Source organism: Cololabis saira, chromosome 18, assembly GCF_033807715.1.
Source record: "Cololabis saira isolate AMF1-May2022 chromosome 18, fColSai1.1, whole genome shotgun sequence".
Taxonomy (NCBI): domain Eukaryota; kingdom Metazoa; phylum Chordata; class Actinopteri; order Beloniformes; family Belonidae; genus Cololabis; species Cololabis saira.
Genome location: NC_084604.1, coordinates 2,196,750 through 2,218,336, shown reverse-complemented (window position 1 = coordinate 2,218,336; position 21,587 = coordinate 2,196,750). Strand labels below are relative to the sequence as shown.

At 46.2% G+C, this 21,587-nt stretch overlaps 1 protein-coding gene across 2 annotated transcripts in view; it reads left to right on the top strand.

Moving 5' to 3' along the window:
• The first annotated feature begins 1,291 nt into the window (after nt 1–1,291).
• ccn6 (cellular communication network factor 6) overlaps nt 1,292–21,587 on the top strand; it is a 61,132-nt gene continuing 40,836 nt past the window's right edge. For both annotated transcript variants that reach the window (XM_061706918.1, XM_061706917.1), the window contains exon 1: nt 1,292–1,425. In XM_061706918.1, the coding sequence (XP_061562902.1) occupies nt 1,378–1,425 (48 nt within the window). In that variant the 5' untranslated portion in view covers nt 1,292–1,377. The remainder of the gene's footprint in view (nt 1,426–21,587) is intronic.

The window sequence follows — 21,587 nt, the reverse complement described above, 5'->3', positions numbered from 1 at the left end:
TTAATCTACGTGGGAGCAATGGTACCAATAAAACTTCACCTTGGTGGTAGCAATGGTACCAATAATACTTCACCTTGGTGGGGGCAATGGTACCAATAATACTTCACCTTGGTGGTAGCAATGGTACCAATAATACTTCACCTTGGTGGTAGCAACGGTACCAATAATACTTCACCTTGGTGAGGGTAATGGTACCAATAATACTTTACCTTGGTGGGGGCAATGGTACCAATAATACTTCACCTTGGTGGGAGAAATGGTACCAATAATACTTTACCTTGGTGGGGGCAATGGTACCAATAATACTTCACCTTGGTGGGAGAAATGGTATCAATAATACTTCATCTACGTGGGAGCAATGGTACCAATAATACTTCATCTACGTGGGAGCAATGGTACCAATAATATTTAATCTACGTGGGAGCAATGGTACCAATAATACTTCACCTTGGTGGTAGCAATGGTACCAATAATACTTCATCTACGTGGGAGTAATGGTACCAATAATACTTCATCTACGTGGGAGCAATGGTACCAATAATACTTAATCTACGTGGGAGCAATGGTACCAATAACACTTCACCTTGGTGATAGCAATGGTACCAATAATACTTCACCTTGGTGGGGGCAATGGTACCAATAATACTTCACCTTGGTGGTAGCAATAGTACCAATAATACTTCACCTTGGTGGTAGCAACGGTACCAATAATACTTCACCTTGGTGGGGGCAATGGTACCAGTAATACTTCACCTTGGTGGGAGAAATGGTACCAATAATACTAGTAATCCTACAACTGAATTTATCCACAAACTCATTAACTGGGGGAGTGGAGTTCTGAATGAACATTTCTCATCTATGTACCATTTAACGATGAAGATCGAGGTGGGAGGGGGTGTTTCTAGAAGAACTCCTGCAGGATCGTCCTGATTTAACCATGAAGGTGGAGGTGGAGGTGGTGTTTCTAGAAGAACTGCTGCAGGATCAACAAATAGATGTTTCTTGTAAGAAGTGCAACTGGGTTGTGTGTGGTGGAAACACGGATTACAGATTTAACTTCTAGCTGCACCGAGATAAATGTGAGTACGGTCCAAAGACCAAGAATAAACAAGTGGGCAGGACCTGAAGGCCTCGGAGCCACCCAGCAGTTATGAAGACAAATATTTCCCCTCTGCATCGGCGAGGCCGGCCCGGTGTGTTTGCAGAGGAGACAGAGGGGTGCTTTGTCCCCGTCTCCGGCGGGTCAGCTCTCCGGTCTCCCACCCTACCCCACCCCATTCCACTCTGCCTCTCCCAGTCGAACCTCCCTGAAGCTCCGGGATCCTCATCCCCCTGTGAGCCGGAGCTGGAGCCCACACCGATCTCCAGACCCAAGAGATGCTGTCGCTGCTGTGCTACTCTCTCCTGCTCGTCTCTGCTCAGCAGGTAAGAGGGACATGCTCTTCTGTTCTTACACACAGACACATCGGGTTTCTGATTGGACCACACCGGGTCAGGGAGTTACCGGTACCAGGATGTTCTCAGTGGCTGAAAATACAAACCGAAAAATATGACCGGAAAGGTCTTTTACGGGTGTGAGGTTTATGCTGTCACACAGACGGGGTAAAGAGGGTCAAACTTCTAAGGTTTTTTTCCGTATAAAGCTCTTTTCAACCCATTTTCACACCCTGAAATGAGCTCATTCAGTAAAACTGGCATATCGGCTTCAGATTTTTGGCATAACCCCTCAGTGACCTTTGAAAAGTGCGAGCCGAAGGCTTTTCTGAGGCAGCAGAAACCTGGAAGCTGCTCTGAGCGTTGGAGTCGTCACCAGACCCAGACATTGGGCCGTTTCAAGCATCCAGCTTCATCCGAGCAGGTTACCGAGGAACAGTGAGGGAAAAGAGCTGAGATTTTCCCTTAGGAAATACATACAACAAATTGATCTTTAATATAGTGGAAGACATGAAGGAGTTAATCCCTAAAGGTTTGACTGTTGATCAACGCAACAGGCATCCTTGAAAACCTTAAAGGTCCCATAATCTCGGACTCCGCAGTTTTGGGGGACAGAGAATCGCTGTAGCCTAGCTTTGATTCAGTCTCAGGGACCTGAAATGGTTGCTGTTTGTGTCTCTGCATGTGTTATATATATATATATTTATATATATATATATATACATACATACATACATACATACATACATACATACATACATACATACATACATACATACATACATACATACATACATACATACATACATACATACATACATACATACATACATACATACATATATATATATATATATATACATATACACACATACAGGACTGTCTCAGAAAATTTGAATATTGTGATTTTCTGTAATGCAATTAAAAAAACAAAAATGTTATACATTCTGGATTCATTACAAATCAACTGAAATATTGCAAGCCTTTTATTATTTTAATATTGCTGATTATGGTTTACAGTTTAAGATTAAGATTCCCAGAATATTGTAATTTTTTGAGATAGGATATTTGAGTTTTCCTTAAGCTGTAAACCATGATTAGCAATATTAAAATAATAAAAGGCAAAAGGAAAATCACAATATTCAAATTTTCGGAGACAGTCCTGTATATATATATATATATATATATATATATATATATATATATATATATATATATATATATATGCCTTAGGTTTTTACCATCATGGTATTAACCATTAATATATATGCAGACAAAAAAAAAAAAAAAAAAAAAAAAAAGGTCCCATAATCTGCTTTCCTGACTTTCAAAGGCTAAAAAAAAAAACGCCAGTTTTCCCGCCGTGTACCCGTCATCGTGGAAGGTGCACGACTGAGTCAGCAGTAAATGAGTTTAGAAAGATCCGTCGTCCCTGTCGACTCGTCCTCTGAACTCTAAGAGCAGGACGCTCCGGTCCATGAATCCACCCCCAAGTGGCATCAGACAAAACCAAACCCCCAAAATAAAGAATAAAATGAAGTTAACGCTCACTGTTTCCACAGGAGTTGATGGGATGCAGCCTCCAGGTTGTCAGGGTTTGACATTCCCCCCAGCTTTTCAGTTTCTGTTTTGCCCCGCCTGTGTCCCATCTGCCCTGATTGTCTGCAGTGCACCTGTGTCTCGTCGTGTCTCGTTATCCCATGAGTATATCTGGTCTTGTCATTCCCTTGTTCCCTGTCGGTCCGTACTGTTTTTACCTCCATGTTTTCCTCGTCAGGTTTTTGTAGCCACGTTCATGTTCTTGTTTTGTATCCTGCTCTGCAGTGCTTTTATTTTATTTTTTTTTGTTAAATAAACCCTTTTTTCGTTGAACTCCTGCCTCCTGCCTCCTGCTCTCCTGCGTTTGGGTCCACACCTTACCCCAGACGTGACACAAGTGCTGCCAATCAAATCCACTTGATTACTTTTTCATCAGTAACGGAGTTACTGCGTAAAAGCGTTTGGTCTTTTTTTTTTTTTTAATATTTTTTTATCCCCGATTTTTTACCCATTTCATCACCCAGTGCTCATACCTAAGTAACAGTCCTGGGCATTGCTCTCCTCTGCCAACCCAGGGAGGGCCCTGCACTGAGCTCAGGTCTCCTCCTTAACCTGAGGAGCGACGGACCGCTTCTTTTCACCAGACAGGGTGAGGATGCTACCGGACGTAGCGCGTGGAAGGATCACGTTATTCCGGCCAGATCCTCCCCACCCCATCTGGCGCCCCGGTTGGCCAGAGGGGGCATGTATAGCCCAGGACTGTGTGCATGTTTTTGTGAGGGTAGCTCACATTAGCTACCCAGGGGAACACGGGGAGAACATGCAAACTCCACACAGAAAGATCCTTTCGCCAACCCCATCCTGGGTGTGAGCACTGAAGTCATGGGGGAACTAACACGCACTTCAGCGCCCACAGCCTCCCCGGCGGGAATCGAACCCAGGACCTTCTTGCTGTGAGACGGCTGCACTACCAGCTGCGCTACCGTGCCCCCAGCGTTTGGTCTTTTGTCGCGTTTCCATTTGATTTGTGCAAAACTCAGATATGGAAAAGGAAAACAGCTCCAATTAAAAAAAAACAACTCCAAAATATCCCAAAAACCTATTCACGCTTTCACAAGGTGGTTTTTCAGGTGTTGTTAGAATGGATGTTCATTAATCTTAACAGCTGCTCAACCACTCAGTCACAAGGAGATAAAAATGTCATCTTTTAAAATTCACTTATAAAATAAATGTACTGTACAAGTCTGAATAGGCCAATTAGCCTGCAGTTACAAGACAGTAACGAGGCGCCTGGCTGGCTGACAGGAAACACCGGTCCAATGAGAGCGCCGGCGGCCACTCAAGGGGAGGGGCTAGAAAAGTCCTTTAGGATATTTCAATTCCAATATAGCAACATATTGGAATAAGATTCCACCACATTTAACCATGATAAACAATAAAGATAGATTCAAAAATAAATTAAGAAAAAGCAGTAAGGAAGTCAGTTTTAGTTAGTTGGTTTATTCTGAAATTCTTGGTTTATTCTGAGTGCGTAAAAATGAATATTTTTTGTTGTTTGGTTCTGGCTGGTTTCAACAATTTAAGGGTTGAATTCCATAACATCTTATACCATTTTTGTTTCGATTTAGTTATGTTTTAATTAGGGATGCCCCGATACCGATACTGCTCTCATATACTCGTACTGGCAAAAATTCTCGGATACCACGCACCACATTGTTGTTGTAGTTACTGGTTAGCGCCGCTAGGGGGAGGTTGAGCGCTCAGCCAGCTGTTCCATGTTTCAGTTTGTTCTTCCTTAATTATACAAACTGGACGGTTGAGTATTACCCTTACTCACAGGGAACTTTATTAAACGCTCCACGTAACTCACAGTAGCCTACAACATAAACAATCCCATTGTTACATTCCGGCTAGCCGTGTTAGCCGCATTAGCCGCGTTAGCCGCGACAACAGCCCACAGTCTGTCTAGCTTCTGTCGTCGTCCCTTATTTTGAAATATGTTCACCCTGCTGACGTCCCGCTGCATTAATTGTCGCTATCTTGCCTGAAACGGCACTGCCAGTCTCACCCACGGGCACCACTCTATATAACCGGACTGTAACAATGGGATTGTTTATGTTCTTCTTCTTCTTCTCTGTTTTATTGGCGGATCACCACCCACTTTAAGGAGCATACCGCTACCTACTGTAGAAGAGTGTGTAACTTCATTTCATTTAGCCTGTTTTTTAAATTCTATTTGATAGTTTATGTTGTTTCACACGGACGGCTTCAGGTGAAGCACCGCACATGCTCAGTTGATGTTCCTGCGATGAGACGCGGAGGAAAGACCGGCCGGCTGAGTTTTGTTTAAAATTGAATTTCTGTTGCAAATCAAACCTATCTTCCAATTCATTGCATTTTTCATTGCATTTTTAGCCTAGTTATTTTTGTGGTAGAAGTATCGGATCGGTACTCGATATCGGCGAGTACACAAATTAAAATACTCGTACTCGGTGTGAAAAAAATGGTATCGGGACATCCCTAGTTTTAATTGTAAGGATTGTATTTTATTGTTTTATGTGTGCAATGTTGGATCCCAGGAAGTAGTCCTTAACCCTTGTGCTGTCTTCGGGTCAAGGAAGGAGGAATGGAAGAAGGGAGGAGAGAAAAGAAGAAAGGAAGGAAGGGAGAAAAGAAGGAAGGAAGGAAGGAAGGAAGGGAGGAAAGAAGGAAGGAAGGAAGGGAGGAAAGAAGGAAGGAAGGAAAGAAGGGAGGAAAGAAGGGAAGAAAGAAGGAAGGAAGGGAGGAAAGAAGGAAGGAAGGAAAGAAGGGAGGAAATAAGAAAGGAAGGGAGGAAAGAAGGAAGGAAGGAAAGAAGGGAGGAAGGGAGAAAAGAGGAAGGGAGAAGGAAGGAGAGAGCAGGAGAAAATAAGGAACAGGAGAATTAGGTAATTTTGACCCAAAGACAGTACAAGGGTTAATGGGGGGGCCGTTTACAGACCATTAGTTTTTGCACTGCTTTAAGTTTAAACGAGCTGTTTTACAACATGTTCCGTCTGAAGACCCGTCTGCCACCTCTCACCTCTGCAGACAAGAGCAGGGGCCTCATTTATAAAAGAGTGCGCAGGATTCATACTAAAAGTGCACGTAAAGCCAAAAGCCGAAATGGCGGGCGCAAAAAAAATCTGGATTTATAAAACCGTGTGCACGCACACTTGCACGCAATGTCCGCTTTATAAATCACAGTCCAGCTGGAAGGTAGCGCAGCTGAATTCGCCTCATATCCCGCCCTCTACACGCCCACTTCATACCATATATGGGCAATGCAAAGTAGTATTTGCATATGAATGAGCCTGCTGAGAATGTGCAGCGGCTTCCTGCAGCCTGTTTGGGCGTCAGGATGAATGAGACGTGTCGAGCAACCGTGCCACTAAATTTCACAGAGATTGAGAACGAGATGTTGAGGATGAGGCGGAGGACAGGAAAACCACATTATTTGGTGGTCACAGTAAAAGAAGAAAAAGTATATAAATAGTATAAAATAAAGCGAGTGAGTGGCAGCACGGCGTTGCTGCGCTAAACACCGTGAGTGCCTGGGGACAGGGGGGACATGTCCCCCCCACTTTTCAAAATCATGTTTTCGTCCCCCCCACTTTTTACAGTTTAAAAACTAACGGTAGGCTCAGCCTGTAATTGCAAATCATCAAGTCACTCTGCGAAGGCGATGCAAGAATGGCCCGGCAGCCCCTCCTCCCCTCCCGTCTCCCCTCAGTGCTGCTCAGGGCTGATTTATGGTTCTGCGTTACACCAACGCAGAGCCTACGGCGTAGGTGCGTGTCGCCGTGTACACTACGGCGTAGGCTCTGCGTCGTTTTAACGTGGAACCATAATTTAGGCTTACGCCCGCACGTAAAGGTTTCACACGCGCGTAAAAATCATTATATTTATAAAAAAAATCTGTGTCCCTTTAGGGGCTTCGTAGAGCCCCTAAACGCTCTACGGAGCCCCTCATTTGTTCTGTCCTCAGTCACTCTACGGTTGGAAGTGGTGGGTGACGAGGAGGTTCCCGGCGTGTCCTGCACCGCGGCTGCAGCACCGGAGTCCTGACTGGCGCTGAGCTTCAAACACAGAGGGACATGATCAGCGCTATTATACAGTATTATAAGTCTGATATGTGATGACATTATTAAGAGTATGACATGAATCTGGCTTCATTTCACCACCTCACCGCCTGCGTCGCCAGTTCCCCATATCTTAAGTAAGTTCCTACGGGAGGGTCAGGGTTGGCGTAGGGATACGCAGATTTTTCGGTTCGTTTTTTCTTTTTAAATCCCAACCTTTGCGTAGAAGGTGGCTTGCGCATCTTTCAGCCCTGTTTTGTGCGCAAGCAAGCTTTATAAATGAGGCCCCAGGGCTTTATGGAGCTTTTCCACTAGAACCTACTCAGCCCGACTCTCCTCTCCTCAGTTTGGTTCTTTTCCACCAGGATCTAACGTGCCGAGTAGATACTTTTCTGTAACTACTCTGCTGAGGTTCTAAGCGGCTGAGTCGGCTGTATCTGACATCATCACACTACAGGCCACCGATTGGTCGGGGGGTTGGACTCAGACTCGCGGCTTCTTGTTCATTTTATTCAACAGGCAATGGCAGCACAAAAGTCTGTTTCTGATCCAACTCTGAGGGTCAGATGTTCATAAACCTGGTGCTGAGGAGAGAATTAAAAAGGGATCTAGACGGAGATAAGGAACGACCAGATCTACCAGGAGATCTGTCTCTTCATAGCTGCTCACGGCTCCAGCTGACTTTTCAGCAGCGCAGAGACAAACTAAAATAAAATTAAAAAGCGTCACCACTTGAAGCTTCTCTCACTCTCATTTTTTAACTTGGTATCAAACACAAGCCACACTGTAAAACCTAACAGTACATCTTAATAACAGAAATAAGTTGAAATAACTTAAACTTTGGAAAAAGTTGTGATCACTCATTGCCATCAGTTAAGATAACTCAAAAATGAATTCAATAAATATTTGAAGCTGGTATAAGATGTCTGTGTTTGTATTGTGTTAAAGCAACTTAAAGTTGAGTTATTTAAGTTATGACAACTAAAATGGTTTAAGGCAAATCGGTTTCCTAAAATGAATTGAGGAGCTAGAAGTTGTGACCACTAGAATGTGATCATTTAATTTAAAGGAATGAAACTGAGTAACTTGAACTTAAGTTCTAACATTTATGTAAAGAAGATTCAATTAAGTTAGTCTGGCTTGATGCAAATTAATACAATCAACACTTTTTAAATAAGTCTGAAGGAAATACTACATATGACTGTATAATACGTATTAGTTTTAAGTTCAGTTTACTGAATGAAATGCCATCCATCCATCGTCCGCCGCTTATCCGTTCCCGGGTCGCGGGGGCAGCAGCCTCAGCAGAGATGCCCAGACTTCCTTCACCCCAGACACTTCCTCCAGCTCTTCCTCCAGCTCTTCCTCCATCTCTTCCTCCAGCTCTTCCTCCAGCTCTTCCTCCAGCTCTTCCTCCAGCTCTTCCTCCATCTCTTCCTCCAGCTCTTCCTCCAGCTCTTCCTCCAGCTCTTCCTCCAGCTCTTCCGAGGGGAGTCCGAGGCGTTCCCAGGCCAGCCGAGAGACATAGTCTCCTAGTGTCCTGGGTCTTCCCCGGGGTCTCCTCCCGGTGTCTCCTCCCGGTGGGACATGCTTGGAACACCTCCCTAGGGAGGAGGGACATGCCTGGAACTCCTCCCTAGGGAGGCGTCCAAGAGGCATCCGGTACAGATGCCCAAGCCACCTCAGCTGACTCCTCTCAATGTGAAGGAGTAGCGGCTCGACTCCGAGCTCTTCCCGGGTGACCGAACTCCTCACCCTATCTCTAAGGGAGCGTCCAGCCACCCTGCGGAGGAAACTCATCTCTAAGGGAGCGTCCAGCCACCCTGCGGAGAAAACTCATCTCGGCCGCTTTTATCCGCGATCTTGTCCTTTCGGTCACTACCCAAAGTTCATGACCATAGGTGAGGGTAGGTGCATAGATTGACCGGTAAATCGAGAGCTTCGCCTTTCGACTCAGCTCCTTCTTCACCACGACGGTCCGGTACATCGACCGCATAACTGCGGACGCTGCACCGTCTCCGTCTGCCCGAGATACTTGAACTCCTCCACCTGAGGCAGGACTTCTCCACCCACCCGGAGAAGGCACGTCACCCTTTCCCGGTGGAGAACCATGGCCTCGGTTTTGGAGGTGCTGATTCTCATCCCTGCCGCGTCGCACTCGGCCGCAAACCGCCCCAGCACATGCTGAAGGTCCCGGTCCGATGAAGCCAACAGGATAACGTCATCCGCAAAAAGCAGAGACGAAATCCTGTGGTTCCCAAACCGGATCCCCTCCGGCCCCTGGCTGCGCCTAGAAATCCTGTCCATAAAAATTGTGAACAGGACCGGTGACAAAGGGCAGCCCTGCCGGAGTCCAACATGCACCGGGAACAAGTCTGACTTACTGCCGGCAATGAGAACCAGACTCCTGCTCCGATCATACAGAGACCGGACAGCCCTTAATAGAGGGCCCCGGATTCCATACTCACTTAGCACCCCCCACAGAATGGCACGAGGGACACGGTCAAATGCCTTCTCCAGATCCACAAAACACATGTAGACTGGTTGGGCAAATTCCCATGAACCCTCGAGCACCCTGCGGAGGGTATAGAGCTGGTCCAGTGTTCCATTGTTCCTCCTGAATCCGAGGTTCAACTATCGGCCGTAATCTCCTCTCCAGTACCCTGGAGTAGACTTTCCCGGGGAGGCTGAGAAGTGTGATCCCCCTATAGTTGGAACACTCTCCGGTCCGCCTTTTTAAACAGAGGGACCATCACCCCGGTTTGCCACTCCAACGGTACTGTCCCCTTCTTCCATGCGATGCCGCAGAGGCGTGTCAACCAAGACAGCCCTACGACATCCAGAGACTTGAGGTACTCCGGGCGAATCTCATCCACCCCCGGTGCCCTGCCACTGAGGAGCTTACGAACTACCTCAGTGACCTCGGCGTGGGTGATGGATGAGCATGTCCCCGAGTCCCCACTCTCTGCTTCCTCAGTGGAAGGCATGTCAGTCGGGTTGAGGAGATCCTCGAAGTATTCCTTCCACCGTCCGATGATGTCCCCAGTCGAGGTCAACAGCTCCCCACCCACACCGTAAATGGTGCCGGCAGAGTACTGCTTCCCCCTTCTGAGGCGCCGAACGGTCCTCCAGAATTTCCTCGAGGCCGACCGAAAGTCTTCCTCCATGGCCTCCCCGAACTCCTCCCAGACCCGGGTTTTTGCCTCCAGGACCGCCCGAGCCGCGGCTCGCTTGGCCTGCCGGTACCTATCTACTGCGTCAGGAGTCCCACCGGCCAACATAGCCCGGTAGGACTAGAAGGAACCTTCTTCAGTCTGACGGCATCCTGTACTTCCGGTGTCCACCACCGGGTTCTAGGATTGCCGCCACGACAGGCACGGAGACCTTGCGACCACAGCTTCGAGCCGCCGCGTCGACAATGGAGGCAGAGAACATGGTCCACTCGGACTCGATGTCCCCCGCCTCCCCCGGGATCCGAGAGAAGCTCTCCCGGAGGTGGGAGTTGAAGATGTCCCTGACAGAGGGCTCGGCCAGACGTTCCCAACAGACCCTCACAATCCGTTTGGGTCTGCCCGGTCTGTCCAGCCTCCTCCTCCGCCAGCGCATCCAACTCACCACCAGGTGGTGATCAGTTGACAGCTCAGCCCCTCTCTTCACCCGAGTGTCCAAGACATGCGGCCGAAGGTCAGATGAAACAACAACAAAGTCGATCATTGACCTCCGGCCTAGGGTGTCCTGGTGCCACGTGCACTGATGGACACCCTTATGCCTGAACATGGTGTTCGTTATGGACAAACTGTGACTAGCACAGAAGTCCAACAACAAAACACCGCTTGGGTTCAGATCGGGGAGGCCGTTCCTCCCAATCACGCCTCTCCAGGTATCACTGTCATTGCCCACGTGAGCGTTGAAGTCCGCCAGTAGAACAATGGAGTCCCCAGTTGGAGCACTATCCAGTACTCCTCCCAGGGACTCCAAGAAGGCCGGGTACTCCGCACTGCTGTTCGGCCCGTAGGCACAAACAACAGTGAGAGACCTTTTCCCGACCCGAAGGCGCAGGGAAGCGACCCTCTTGTTCACCGGGGTGAACTCCAACACATGGCGGCTGAGCTGGGGGGCTATAAACAAGCCCACACCAGCCCGCCGCCTCTCACCCTGGGCAACTCCAGAGTAGTGGAGGGTCCAGCCCCTTTCAAGGAGCTGGGTTCCAGAGCCCAAGCTATGTGTGGAGGTGAGCCCGACTATCTCTAGCCGGTATCTCTCAACCTCACGCACAAGCTCCGGCTCCTTCCCCCCCAGCGAGGTGACATTCCATGTCCCCACTGTGAGGGTTGATGTCCAGGGATTAGGTCGTCGAGGCCCCACCACGACTGCTACCCAGCCCACAATGCACCGGCCTTTCATGGACCTTCCTGCGGGTGGTGGGCCTACGGGAAGGCGGGCCCACGTCGCCGTTTTGGGCTGACCCCGGCCGGGTCCCACGGGCAAAGACCCGGCCACCAGGCGATCGCTATCGAGCCCCAACCCCAGGCCTGGCTCCAGGGCGGGGCCCCGGTGACGCCGATCCGGGTGACGTAACTGTCCTTGATGTTTTCTTCTTCATAGCAAGCTTGTGAACCGCTCTTAGTCTGGCCCGTCACCTAGGACCTGTTTGCCATGGGAGTCCCTACCAGGGGCGTAATGCCCCCGACAACGTAGCTCCTAGGATCACTCGGGCAACACAAACCCCTCCACCACAGTAAGGTGGCGGTTCAAGGAGGGGCTGAATGAATGAAATGGTACAATCAAATTTATTTAACCAAATTACCTTAACAATAAATATTTGAGTTACTTACCTAAATGGAATATTTTTTTACACTTGAATTGTTTGAGTTAATAAACTTAAATGGTTTTAGGCAATCGCTTTCCTCAAACAGTTTGAGTTCAACTAACTTATCAGGTTTTACAGTGCACAGACCCAGCAGCACATCTATCATCTCCTCCAGGTTCTACATCTTTAGTGTTGTTGTCTTCTTCGTTTAGACCACACAATCAAATACGTCACAGCAGCTTCACTCCAACCTCCTACCAGGTCGAGCTGAGATGTTTAGAGCCAAGTAGGTACTAGTGGAAAAGCGCCATTAGATTCTCGTCTCGTACCGCTGATTTCATGTGCTCCACATCACTGATGTCTTTAGGCCTCTTGGGGTTTCACTGTTTTACTGAATTAAGTTCCGGCTGAGGAAATCCCCCGGCCGTCTGGATCTTATTTGAGTAGAACGGTGGCTGAGGAGAGTTCAGTCCTCCTGCACGTGCAGCCGTCTGCTCCGGCGGCTCCACACCTCTCTGCCGCTGGTGAACTGAAGCGTCAATTGCGCGGCTATGGGCAGAAATATGTGCCACTAGAAACTGAATTTGAATAATTTATATTTGAATTTGAATTGCTCAACTTGAATAATTGCATTAAAAAAACTGAATCTGAATCACATTATTAGGGCCCGAGCACTTGCAGTGCGAAGGCCCTATTGTATTTGCAGGAATTTTTATTATTAGGGCCCGAGCACTTGCAGTGCGAAGGCCCTATTGTATTTGCAGGAATTTTTATTATTATTATTATTAGGGCCCGAGCACCTTCAGTGCGAAGGCCCTATTGTATTTGCAGGAATTTTTATTATTATTATTATTATTATTATTATTATTTTCCTGACAAAGTGAAGGCCTTTTTGCCCCCCTTAACATGCCCAAAAAGTCACCAAATTTTGCACCCTAGTCAGGCCTGGCGAAAAATTTGATATTTAAAGGTTTGCATTAATGGGCGTGGCAAAATGGCTCAACAGCGCCCCCTTGAAAACTTTGTGCCTCAAGCCCCACGATACGGTTTGACGTACATGCACGAAAATCGGTACACACCTGTATCATGGGACAACTTAAACAAAAGTCTCTTGGGGTCATGCCCGAAACCGAACAGGATGTCGGCCATTTTGAATTAGTCGTGTCATTTTGGCGAAATTTATGCCATTCCTTCGAAAGTTAATTCAGCCCGAACCGTAACGTGCCCCCAAGTGTGTTATACATCAAAATGTGCGTCTCCATCCTGCGACAACACGCATTACTTTTCTCTTTCAAAAGCGTTACCGTGGCGACGCTAGACGCCAAAAAGCGCGCCCACCCTTCATCTGATTGGTTCGACAGAAAAAACTTTGTGCCTCAAGCCCCATAATACGGTTTGACGTACATGAACGAAAATCGGTACACACCTGTATCATGTCGCAACTAAAAGAAAAGTCTCTTGGCGCCATGGCCGAAACCGAACAGGAAGTCGGCCATTTTGAACATTCTGAATTAATTGCGTAATTTTGGAGCAATATATGCCATTCCTTCGAGAGTTAATTCAGCCCGAACCATATCGTGAACCCAGATGTGTTATACATCAAAATGTGCGTCTCCATCCTGCGACTACACGCATTACTTTTCTCTTTCAAAAGTGTTACCGTGGCGACGCTAGACGCCAACAAGCGCACCCCCCCTTCATCTGATTGGTCCATATTTGATAGTTCCCCAAAAGGCACCAAATTTGGCATGCAAGCCAGGCCTGGCGATAAATTTGATATTTCATGGTTTGCATTAATGGGGGTGGCAAAATGGCTCAACAGCGCCCCCCGGAAAACTTTGTGCCTCAAGCCCCACAATACGGTTTGACGTACATGCACGAAAATCGCTACACACCTGTATCATGGCACAACTTAAAGAAAAGTCTCTTGGAGCCATGGCCGAAACCGAACAGGATGTCGGCCATTTTGAATACATTGTGTCATTTTGGCGAAATTTATGCCATTCCTACGGCAGTTAATTCAGCCTGAACCGTAACGTGCCCCCAGGTGTGTTATACATCAAAATGTGCGTCTACATCCTGCGACACCACGCATTACTTTTCTCTTTCAAAAGTGTTACCGTGGCGACGCTAGACGCCAAAAGGCTTCATGTGATTGGTCCATATTTGATAGTTCTCCAAAAGTCACCAAATTTTGCATGCAAGTCAGACTTGGCGATACATTTGATATTTCATGGTTTGCATTAATGGGCGTGGCCTAACGGCTCAACAGCGCCCCCTAGAATACTTTTCTCTGCCATAACTTTTGAATGGTTTGACATAGAGAGTTGTGGGTGGTGTCATGGGACTCTGTAATGAGTCCTTAGGCTTCGTTGGCCTTAATTAGCCCCGCCCCTTCTTCTGATTGGTTGTCCCTTTTTTCTGCTATAACTTTTTAATGGTTTGACTCCCGCTTCCTGATTCAAACGTCTGCCGGCCCCGCCCCCCGACCAATCAGTGGCGAGTAGGGTGATGACGGCCCCGCCCCCCGACCAATCAGTGGCGAGTAGGGTGATGACGGCCCCGCCCCCCGACCAATCAGTGGCGCGGAGGGTGATGACGGCCCCGCCCCCCGACCAATCAGTGGCGAGTAGGGTGATGACGGCCCCGCCCCCCGACCAATCAGTGGCGAGTAGGGTGGTGACGGCCCCGCCCCCCGACCAATCAGCTCCCTGTAATGTGGTGACGTCAGAAATATTCCCGGCTCAGCCCGGCTAAAACCTTGGCAGAATGGTTACAGAAAAAGTAATAATTAAAATAGTAGGGTTTTACTAATATTTATAACTTACAAATATTTAAAAAAAATTAGAAAAAAACAGTTCGAGACTTACATCACTAAATATCGATATGTTGGTCTCTCCTATACCAGTAGGTCAAATTGAAATAAGTAGCTGAGTCTTAGCTCAGCCAGAGCGTTCCCGTCTTTGGAGTCAGATATCCAGAGTTCGATTCCAGCAGTATCCAGATATTTTTGTCAGCAATTTTTTTTTTTCTGTATCAAAATGTGCGTCCCTGTCCTGCAACGACGCACATTACTTTTCTCTTTCAAAAGTGTTACCGTGGCAACGCTAGACACCAAAAAAGTGCGCCCACCCTTCATCTGATTGGTTCAGACGGAAAAAACTTTGTGCCTCAAGGCCCATAATACGGTTTGACGTACATGAACGAAAATCGGTACACACCTGTATCATGTCGCAACTTAAAGAAAAGTCTCTTGGCGCCATGGCCGAAATTGAACAGGAAGTCGGCCATTTTGAATTAATTGTGTAATTTTGGCGCAATTAATGCCATTCCTTCGGCAATTAATACGGCCCGAACCGTAATATGCACCCAGGTGAGTTATACCTCAAAAGGTGCGTCTCCATCTTGCGACTACGCGCATTACTTTTCTCTTTCAAAAGTGTTACCGTGGTGATGCTAGACGCCAAAAAGCGTGCCCCCTTCATCTGATTGGTCCATATATGATAGTTCTCCAAAAGTCACCAAATTTTGCATGCAAGCCAGGCCTGGCGATAAATTTGATATTTCATGGTTTGCATTAATGGGCGTGGCCTAATGGCTCAACAGAGCCCCCCGGAAAACTTTTCTCTGCCATAACTTTTGAATGGTTTGACATAAAGAGTCGTGGGTGGTGTCATGGAACTCGGTATTGAGTCCTTGACCATAATTGGTGAAAATTAGCCCCGCCCCTTCTTTTGATTGGTTGTCCCTATTTCCTGCTATAACTTTTGAATGGTTTTACATAGGAAGTTGTGGGTGGTGTCTTTTCTGATATGCTTATGGGGGCGGTGGCCGTGAGTGCGAGGGCCCGTTCATCGCTGCTTGCAGCTTTAATTATTATTATTATTATTATTATTATTTTCCTGACAAAGTGAAGGCCTTTTTGCCCCCCTTAACATGCCCAAAAAGTCACCAAATTTTGCACCCTAGTCAGGCCTGGCGAAAAATTTGATATTTAAAGGTTTGCATTAATGGGCGTGGCAAAATGGCTCAACAGCGCCCCCCAGAAAACTTTGTGCCTCAAGCCCCACGATACGATTTGACGTACATGCACGAAAATCAGTACACACCTGTATCATGGGACAACTTAAACAAAAGTCTCTTGGGGTCATGCCCGAAACCGAACAGGATGTCGGCCATTTTGAATTAGTCGTGTCATTTTGGCGAAATTTATGCCATTCCTTCGAAAGTTAATTCAGCCCGAACCGTAACGTGCCCCCAAGTGTGTTATACATCAAAATGTGCGTCTCCATCCTGCGACAACACGCATTACTTTTCTCTTTCAAAAGCGTTACCGTGGCGGCGCTAGACGCCAAAAAGCGCGCCCACCCTTCATCTGATTGGTTCAACAGAAAAAACTTTGTGCCTCAAGCCCCATAATACGGTTTGACGTACATGAACGAAAATCGGTACACTCCTGTATCATGTCGCAACTAAAAGAAAAGTCTCTTGGCGCCATGGCCGAAACCGAACAGGAAGTCGGCCATTTTGAACATTCTGAATTAATTGCGTAATTTTGGAGCAATATATGCCATTCCTTCGAGAGTTAATTCAGCCCGAACCGTATCGTGAACCCAGATGTGTTATACATCAAAATGTGCGTCTCCATCCTGCGACTACACGCATTACTTTTCTCTTTCGAAAGTGTTACCGTAGTGACGCTAGACGCCAACAAGCGCACCCCCCCTTCATCTGATTGGTCCATATTTGATAGTTCCCCAAAAAGTACCAAACTTGGCATGCAAGCCAGGCCTGGCGATAAATTTGATATTTCATGGTTTGCATTAATGGGCGTGGCAAAATGGCTCAACAGCGCCCCCCGGAAAACTTTGTGCCTCAAGCCCCACAATACGGTTTGACGTACATGCACGAAAATCGATACACACCTGTATCATGTCGCAACTTAAAGAAAAGTCTCTTGGAGCCATGGCCGAAACCGAACAGGAAGTCAGCCATTTTGAATTAATTGTGTAATTTTGGCGCAATTTATGCCATTCCTTCGGCAGTTAATTCAGCCCGAACCGTAACGTGCACCCAGGTGTGTTATACACCAAAATGTGCGTCTCCATCGTGCGACACCACGCATTACTTTTCTCTTTCAAAAGTGTTACCGTGGCGACGCTAGACGCGAAAAAGCGCACCCACCCTTCATCTGATTGGTCCATATTTGATAGTTCTCCAAAAGTCACCAAAATTTGCATGCAAGCCAGGCCTGGCGATAAATGTGATATTTCATGGTTTCCATTAATGGGCGTGGCCTAACGGCTCAACAGCGCCCCCTAGAATACTTTTCTCTGCCATAACTTTTGAATGGTTTCACATAGAGAGTTGTGGGTGGTGTCATGGGACTCTGTAATGAGTCCTTAAGCTTCGTTGGCCTTAATTAGCCCCGCCCCTTCTTCTGATTGGTTGTCCCGATTTTCTGCTATAACTTTTGAATGGTTTGACATAGAAAGTCGTGGGTGGTGTCATCAGATTCTTTATGGAGTCCTTGACCTTCATTGGCCTGAATTAGCCCCGCCCCTTCTTCTGATTGGTTGTCCTTTTTTTATAATAAAATTGCCGCGAGCCGCCAGTCGCTCTCGCGCTGACTCCCGCTTCCTGATTCAAACGTCTGCCGGCCCCGCCCCCTGACCAATCAGTGGCGAGTAGGGTGATGGCGGCCCCGCCCCCCGACCAATCAGTGGCGAGTAGGGTGATGACGGCGCCGCCCCCCGACCAATCAGTGGCGAGTAGGGTGATGACGGCCCCGCCCCCCGACCAATCAGCTCCCTGTAATGTGGTGACTTCAGAAATATTCCCGGCTCAGCCCGGTTACAACCTTGGCAGAATGGTTACAGAAAAAGTAATAATTTAAATAGTAGGGTTTTACTAATATTTATAACTTACAAATATTAAAAAAATTAGGAAAAAAAAAGTTCCAGACATTTTATCGCTATGTTGGTCTGTCCTAAGCCAGTAGGTCAAATAAAAAGAATAGCTGAGACTTAGCTCAGCCAGATTATTGCGGTCTTTGCTGCCAGAGGTCGAGAGTTCAAGCCTGGCTTGATATGCCAAAATTTTTGTCAGCAATTTTTGTGGTTTTTTTACATCAAAATGTTTGTCTCTGTCCTGTGACGACGCACATTACTTTTCTCTTTCCCCTTCTTCTGATTGGTTGTCCCGATTTTCTGCCATAACTTTTGAATTTGAGTGGAGTTTGCGCGCGCAGCTCCCGCGGGGGGAGGGGCTGATGTTCAGCGCGGCCGCCATCTTGGTCGAGGCGCCGCATTGACTGCCTGAGAACGTCGGGCGTGGCCGCCATCTTGGATCGGTATCGCTTTAACTCTAGAGCGTTCACTTCTATTGTGGAAGGAGGTGTCTGCATAAGTAAAATAACTATAACTCACTTGATTTTCAACCGATTTTCACGCGGTTTGCTTTGTTACAAACGGCAGACATGTAGCTATGATACAGGATGCTTGATGTACGTTTAATATGCAAGCTTTCATGCTAAAATACGTTCTGCAGGTAGTCACACTTCAGGTATACACACACACACACACACACATATATATATATATATATATATATATATATATATATATATATATATATATATATATATACACACACACACACACACACACACACACACACACACACACACACACACACACAATATACACAATACAAAATACAGTATAGCATATTAATGAATGTATTAATATATTTGAATAACAGACATAAGCTTAAAAACAAAAAACATAACGGATGACAGCATACAATTGTCTTAATGGAGAAAAAAAAGAAACATTTGGAAGGAGTGTGTGTGTGAGGAATTGTATATTAGTGTTATAAATTGAAATTATATAATAATGCAATCGCTATGATATATAATTTTACAACATAATACAGTCAAAAATATATGAAATGAAGCAACATACAATGCAATAATACAATATGCTATATTACTGGGTACGCTAATATGAAATAACAACATGTAATATAATATGGTATAATAGATTAATATAATATCATACATTCTGGACCATGAGATACAGCTGTACTGTATGATCGTCGTTCATTTGAGTGATCAGATTTTTTTTTTCATGGTTTGCATTAATGGGCGTGTCCTCACGGCTCAACAGCGCCCCCTAGAATACTTTTTTCTGCCATAACTTTTGAAAGGTTTGACATAAAGAGTTGTGGGTGGTGTCATGGGACTCGGCATTGAGTCCTTGACCATAATTGGTGACAATTAGCCCAGTCCCTTTTTCTGATTGGTTGTCCCTATTTTCTGCTATAACTTTGGAATGGTTTGACATAGAGAGTCGTGGGTGGTGTCATCAGATTCTGTATGGAGTCCTTGACCTTCATTGGCCTGAATTAGCCCCGCCCCTTCTTCTGATTGGTTGTTCCTTTTTTCTGCTATATCTTTTGAATGGTTTGACATAGGAAGTCGTGGGTGGTGTCATTTCTGATATGCTTATGGGGGGCGGTTGACGTGAGTGCGAGGGCCCGTTCATTGCTGCTTGCAGCTTTAATTAGGGCCCGAGCACCTTCAGTGCGAAGGCCCTATTGTATTTGCAGGAATTTTTATTATTATTATTATTAGGGCCCGAGCACTTGCAGTGCGAAGGCCCTATTGTATTTGCAGGAATTTTTATTATTATTATTAGGGCCCGAGCACCTTCAGTGCGAAGGCCCTATTGTATCTGTAGGAATTCTTCGCGTTATTATTATTATTATTATTATTATTTTTCTGACGAAAGGAGGGCCTTTTTGCCCCCCTAAACGTGCCCAAAAAGTCACCAAATTTTGCACGCAAACCAGGCCTGGCGAAAAATTTGATATTTTATGGTTTGCATTAATGGGCGTGGCAAAATGGCTCAACAGCGCCCCCCGGAAAACTTTGTGCCTCAAGCCCCACGATACGGTTTGACCTACATGCACGAAAATCAGTACACACCTGTATCATTGCACAACTTAAAGAAAAGTCTCTTGGAGTCATGCCCGAAAGCGAACAGGATGTCGGCCATTTTGAATTAATCGTGTCATTTTGGCGAAATTTATGCCATTCCTTCGGCAGTTAATACCGCCCGAACCGTAACGAGCACCCAGGTGTGTTATACATCAAAATGTGCGTCTCCATCCTCCGACACCACGCATTACTTTTCTCTCTCAAAAGCGTTACCGTGGCGACGCTAGACGCCAAAAAGCGCGCCCACCCATCATCTGATTGGTTCAGACAGAAAAAACTTTGCGCCTCAAGCCCCAGAATACGGTTTGACGTACATGAACGAAAATCGGTACACATCTTTATCATGTCGCTACTTAAAGAAAAGTCTCTTGGCGCCATGGCCTAAACCGAACAGGAAGTCGGCCATTTTGAACATTCTTAATTAATCACGTAATTTTGGAGCAATATATGCCATTCCTTCGAGAATTAATACGGCCCGAACCGTATCGTGAACCCAGATGTGTTATACATCAAAATGTGCGTCTCCATCCTGCGACTATGCGCATTACTTTTCTCTTTCAAAAGTGTTACCGTGGCGACGCTAGACGCCAAAAAGCGCGCCCCCCCTTCATCTGATTGGTCCATATTTGATAGTTCCCCAAAAGGCACCAAATTTTGCATGCAAGCCAGACTTGGCGATAAATTTGATATTTCATGGTTTGCATTAATGGGCGTGGCCTAACGGCTCAACAGCGCCCCCTAGAAAACTTTTCTCTGCCATAACTTTTGAATGGTTTGACATAGGAAGTCGTGGGTGGTGTCATCAGATTCTTTATGGAGTCCTTGACCTTCATTGGCCTGAATTAGCCCCGCCCCTTCTTCTGATTGGTTGTCCCTTTTTTCTGCTATAACTTTTTAATGGTTTGACATAGGAAGTCGTGGGTGGTGTCATGGGACTCTGTAATGAGTTCTTAAGCTTCGTTGGCCTGAATTAGCCCCGCCCCTTCTTCTGATTGGTTGTCCATATTTTCTGACTATAACTTTTGAATGGTTTGACATATTTGAAATATGCTGGTAATGTGTCAGCCAACCTCAAAAATCTCTGGAATTTTGGTGGAATCATTTATTTTTTGTCCTTGCCCGGTGCAAATGACATAAATAAAGTGCTTGGTTTGGTTGTGAAAAAATAAAAGTAATGTTACGTGAACAATAAATCAAACGCTCCCTTCCATGCAGTGTGTTTGTCTAGGAAGTAAAGACTGGAAGATGTTATTCACAAAAGAACAAATAGTGGGGTTTTACTAATATTTATATCTTACAAATATTTTAAAAATTACGAAAAAACAATTCGGGACTCAGATTACATCGCTATGTTGGTATCTCCTAAGTCAGTCAGTCAGAAAATGGCCAAGCTGATTCGTGGCTCAGCGGTATTGTCACCGTCTTTCGTGTGGGAGATCGTGGGATCGATCCCAGCTCAATGCAAAGATTATTGTCAGCAATTTGTGTTTTTTTTTTTTACATCAACATGTGCGTCTCCTTCCTGCGACGACGCGCATTACTTTTCTCATTCAAAAGCGTTAACGTGGCAACACTCGACGCCAAAAAGTGCGCCCCCTTCATCTGATTGGTCCATATTTGATAGTTCTCCAAAAGTCACCAAATTTTGCACCAAGCCAGGCCTGGGGATAAATTTGATATTTCATGGTTTGCATGAATGGGC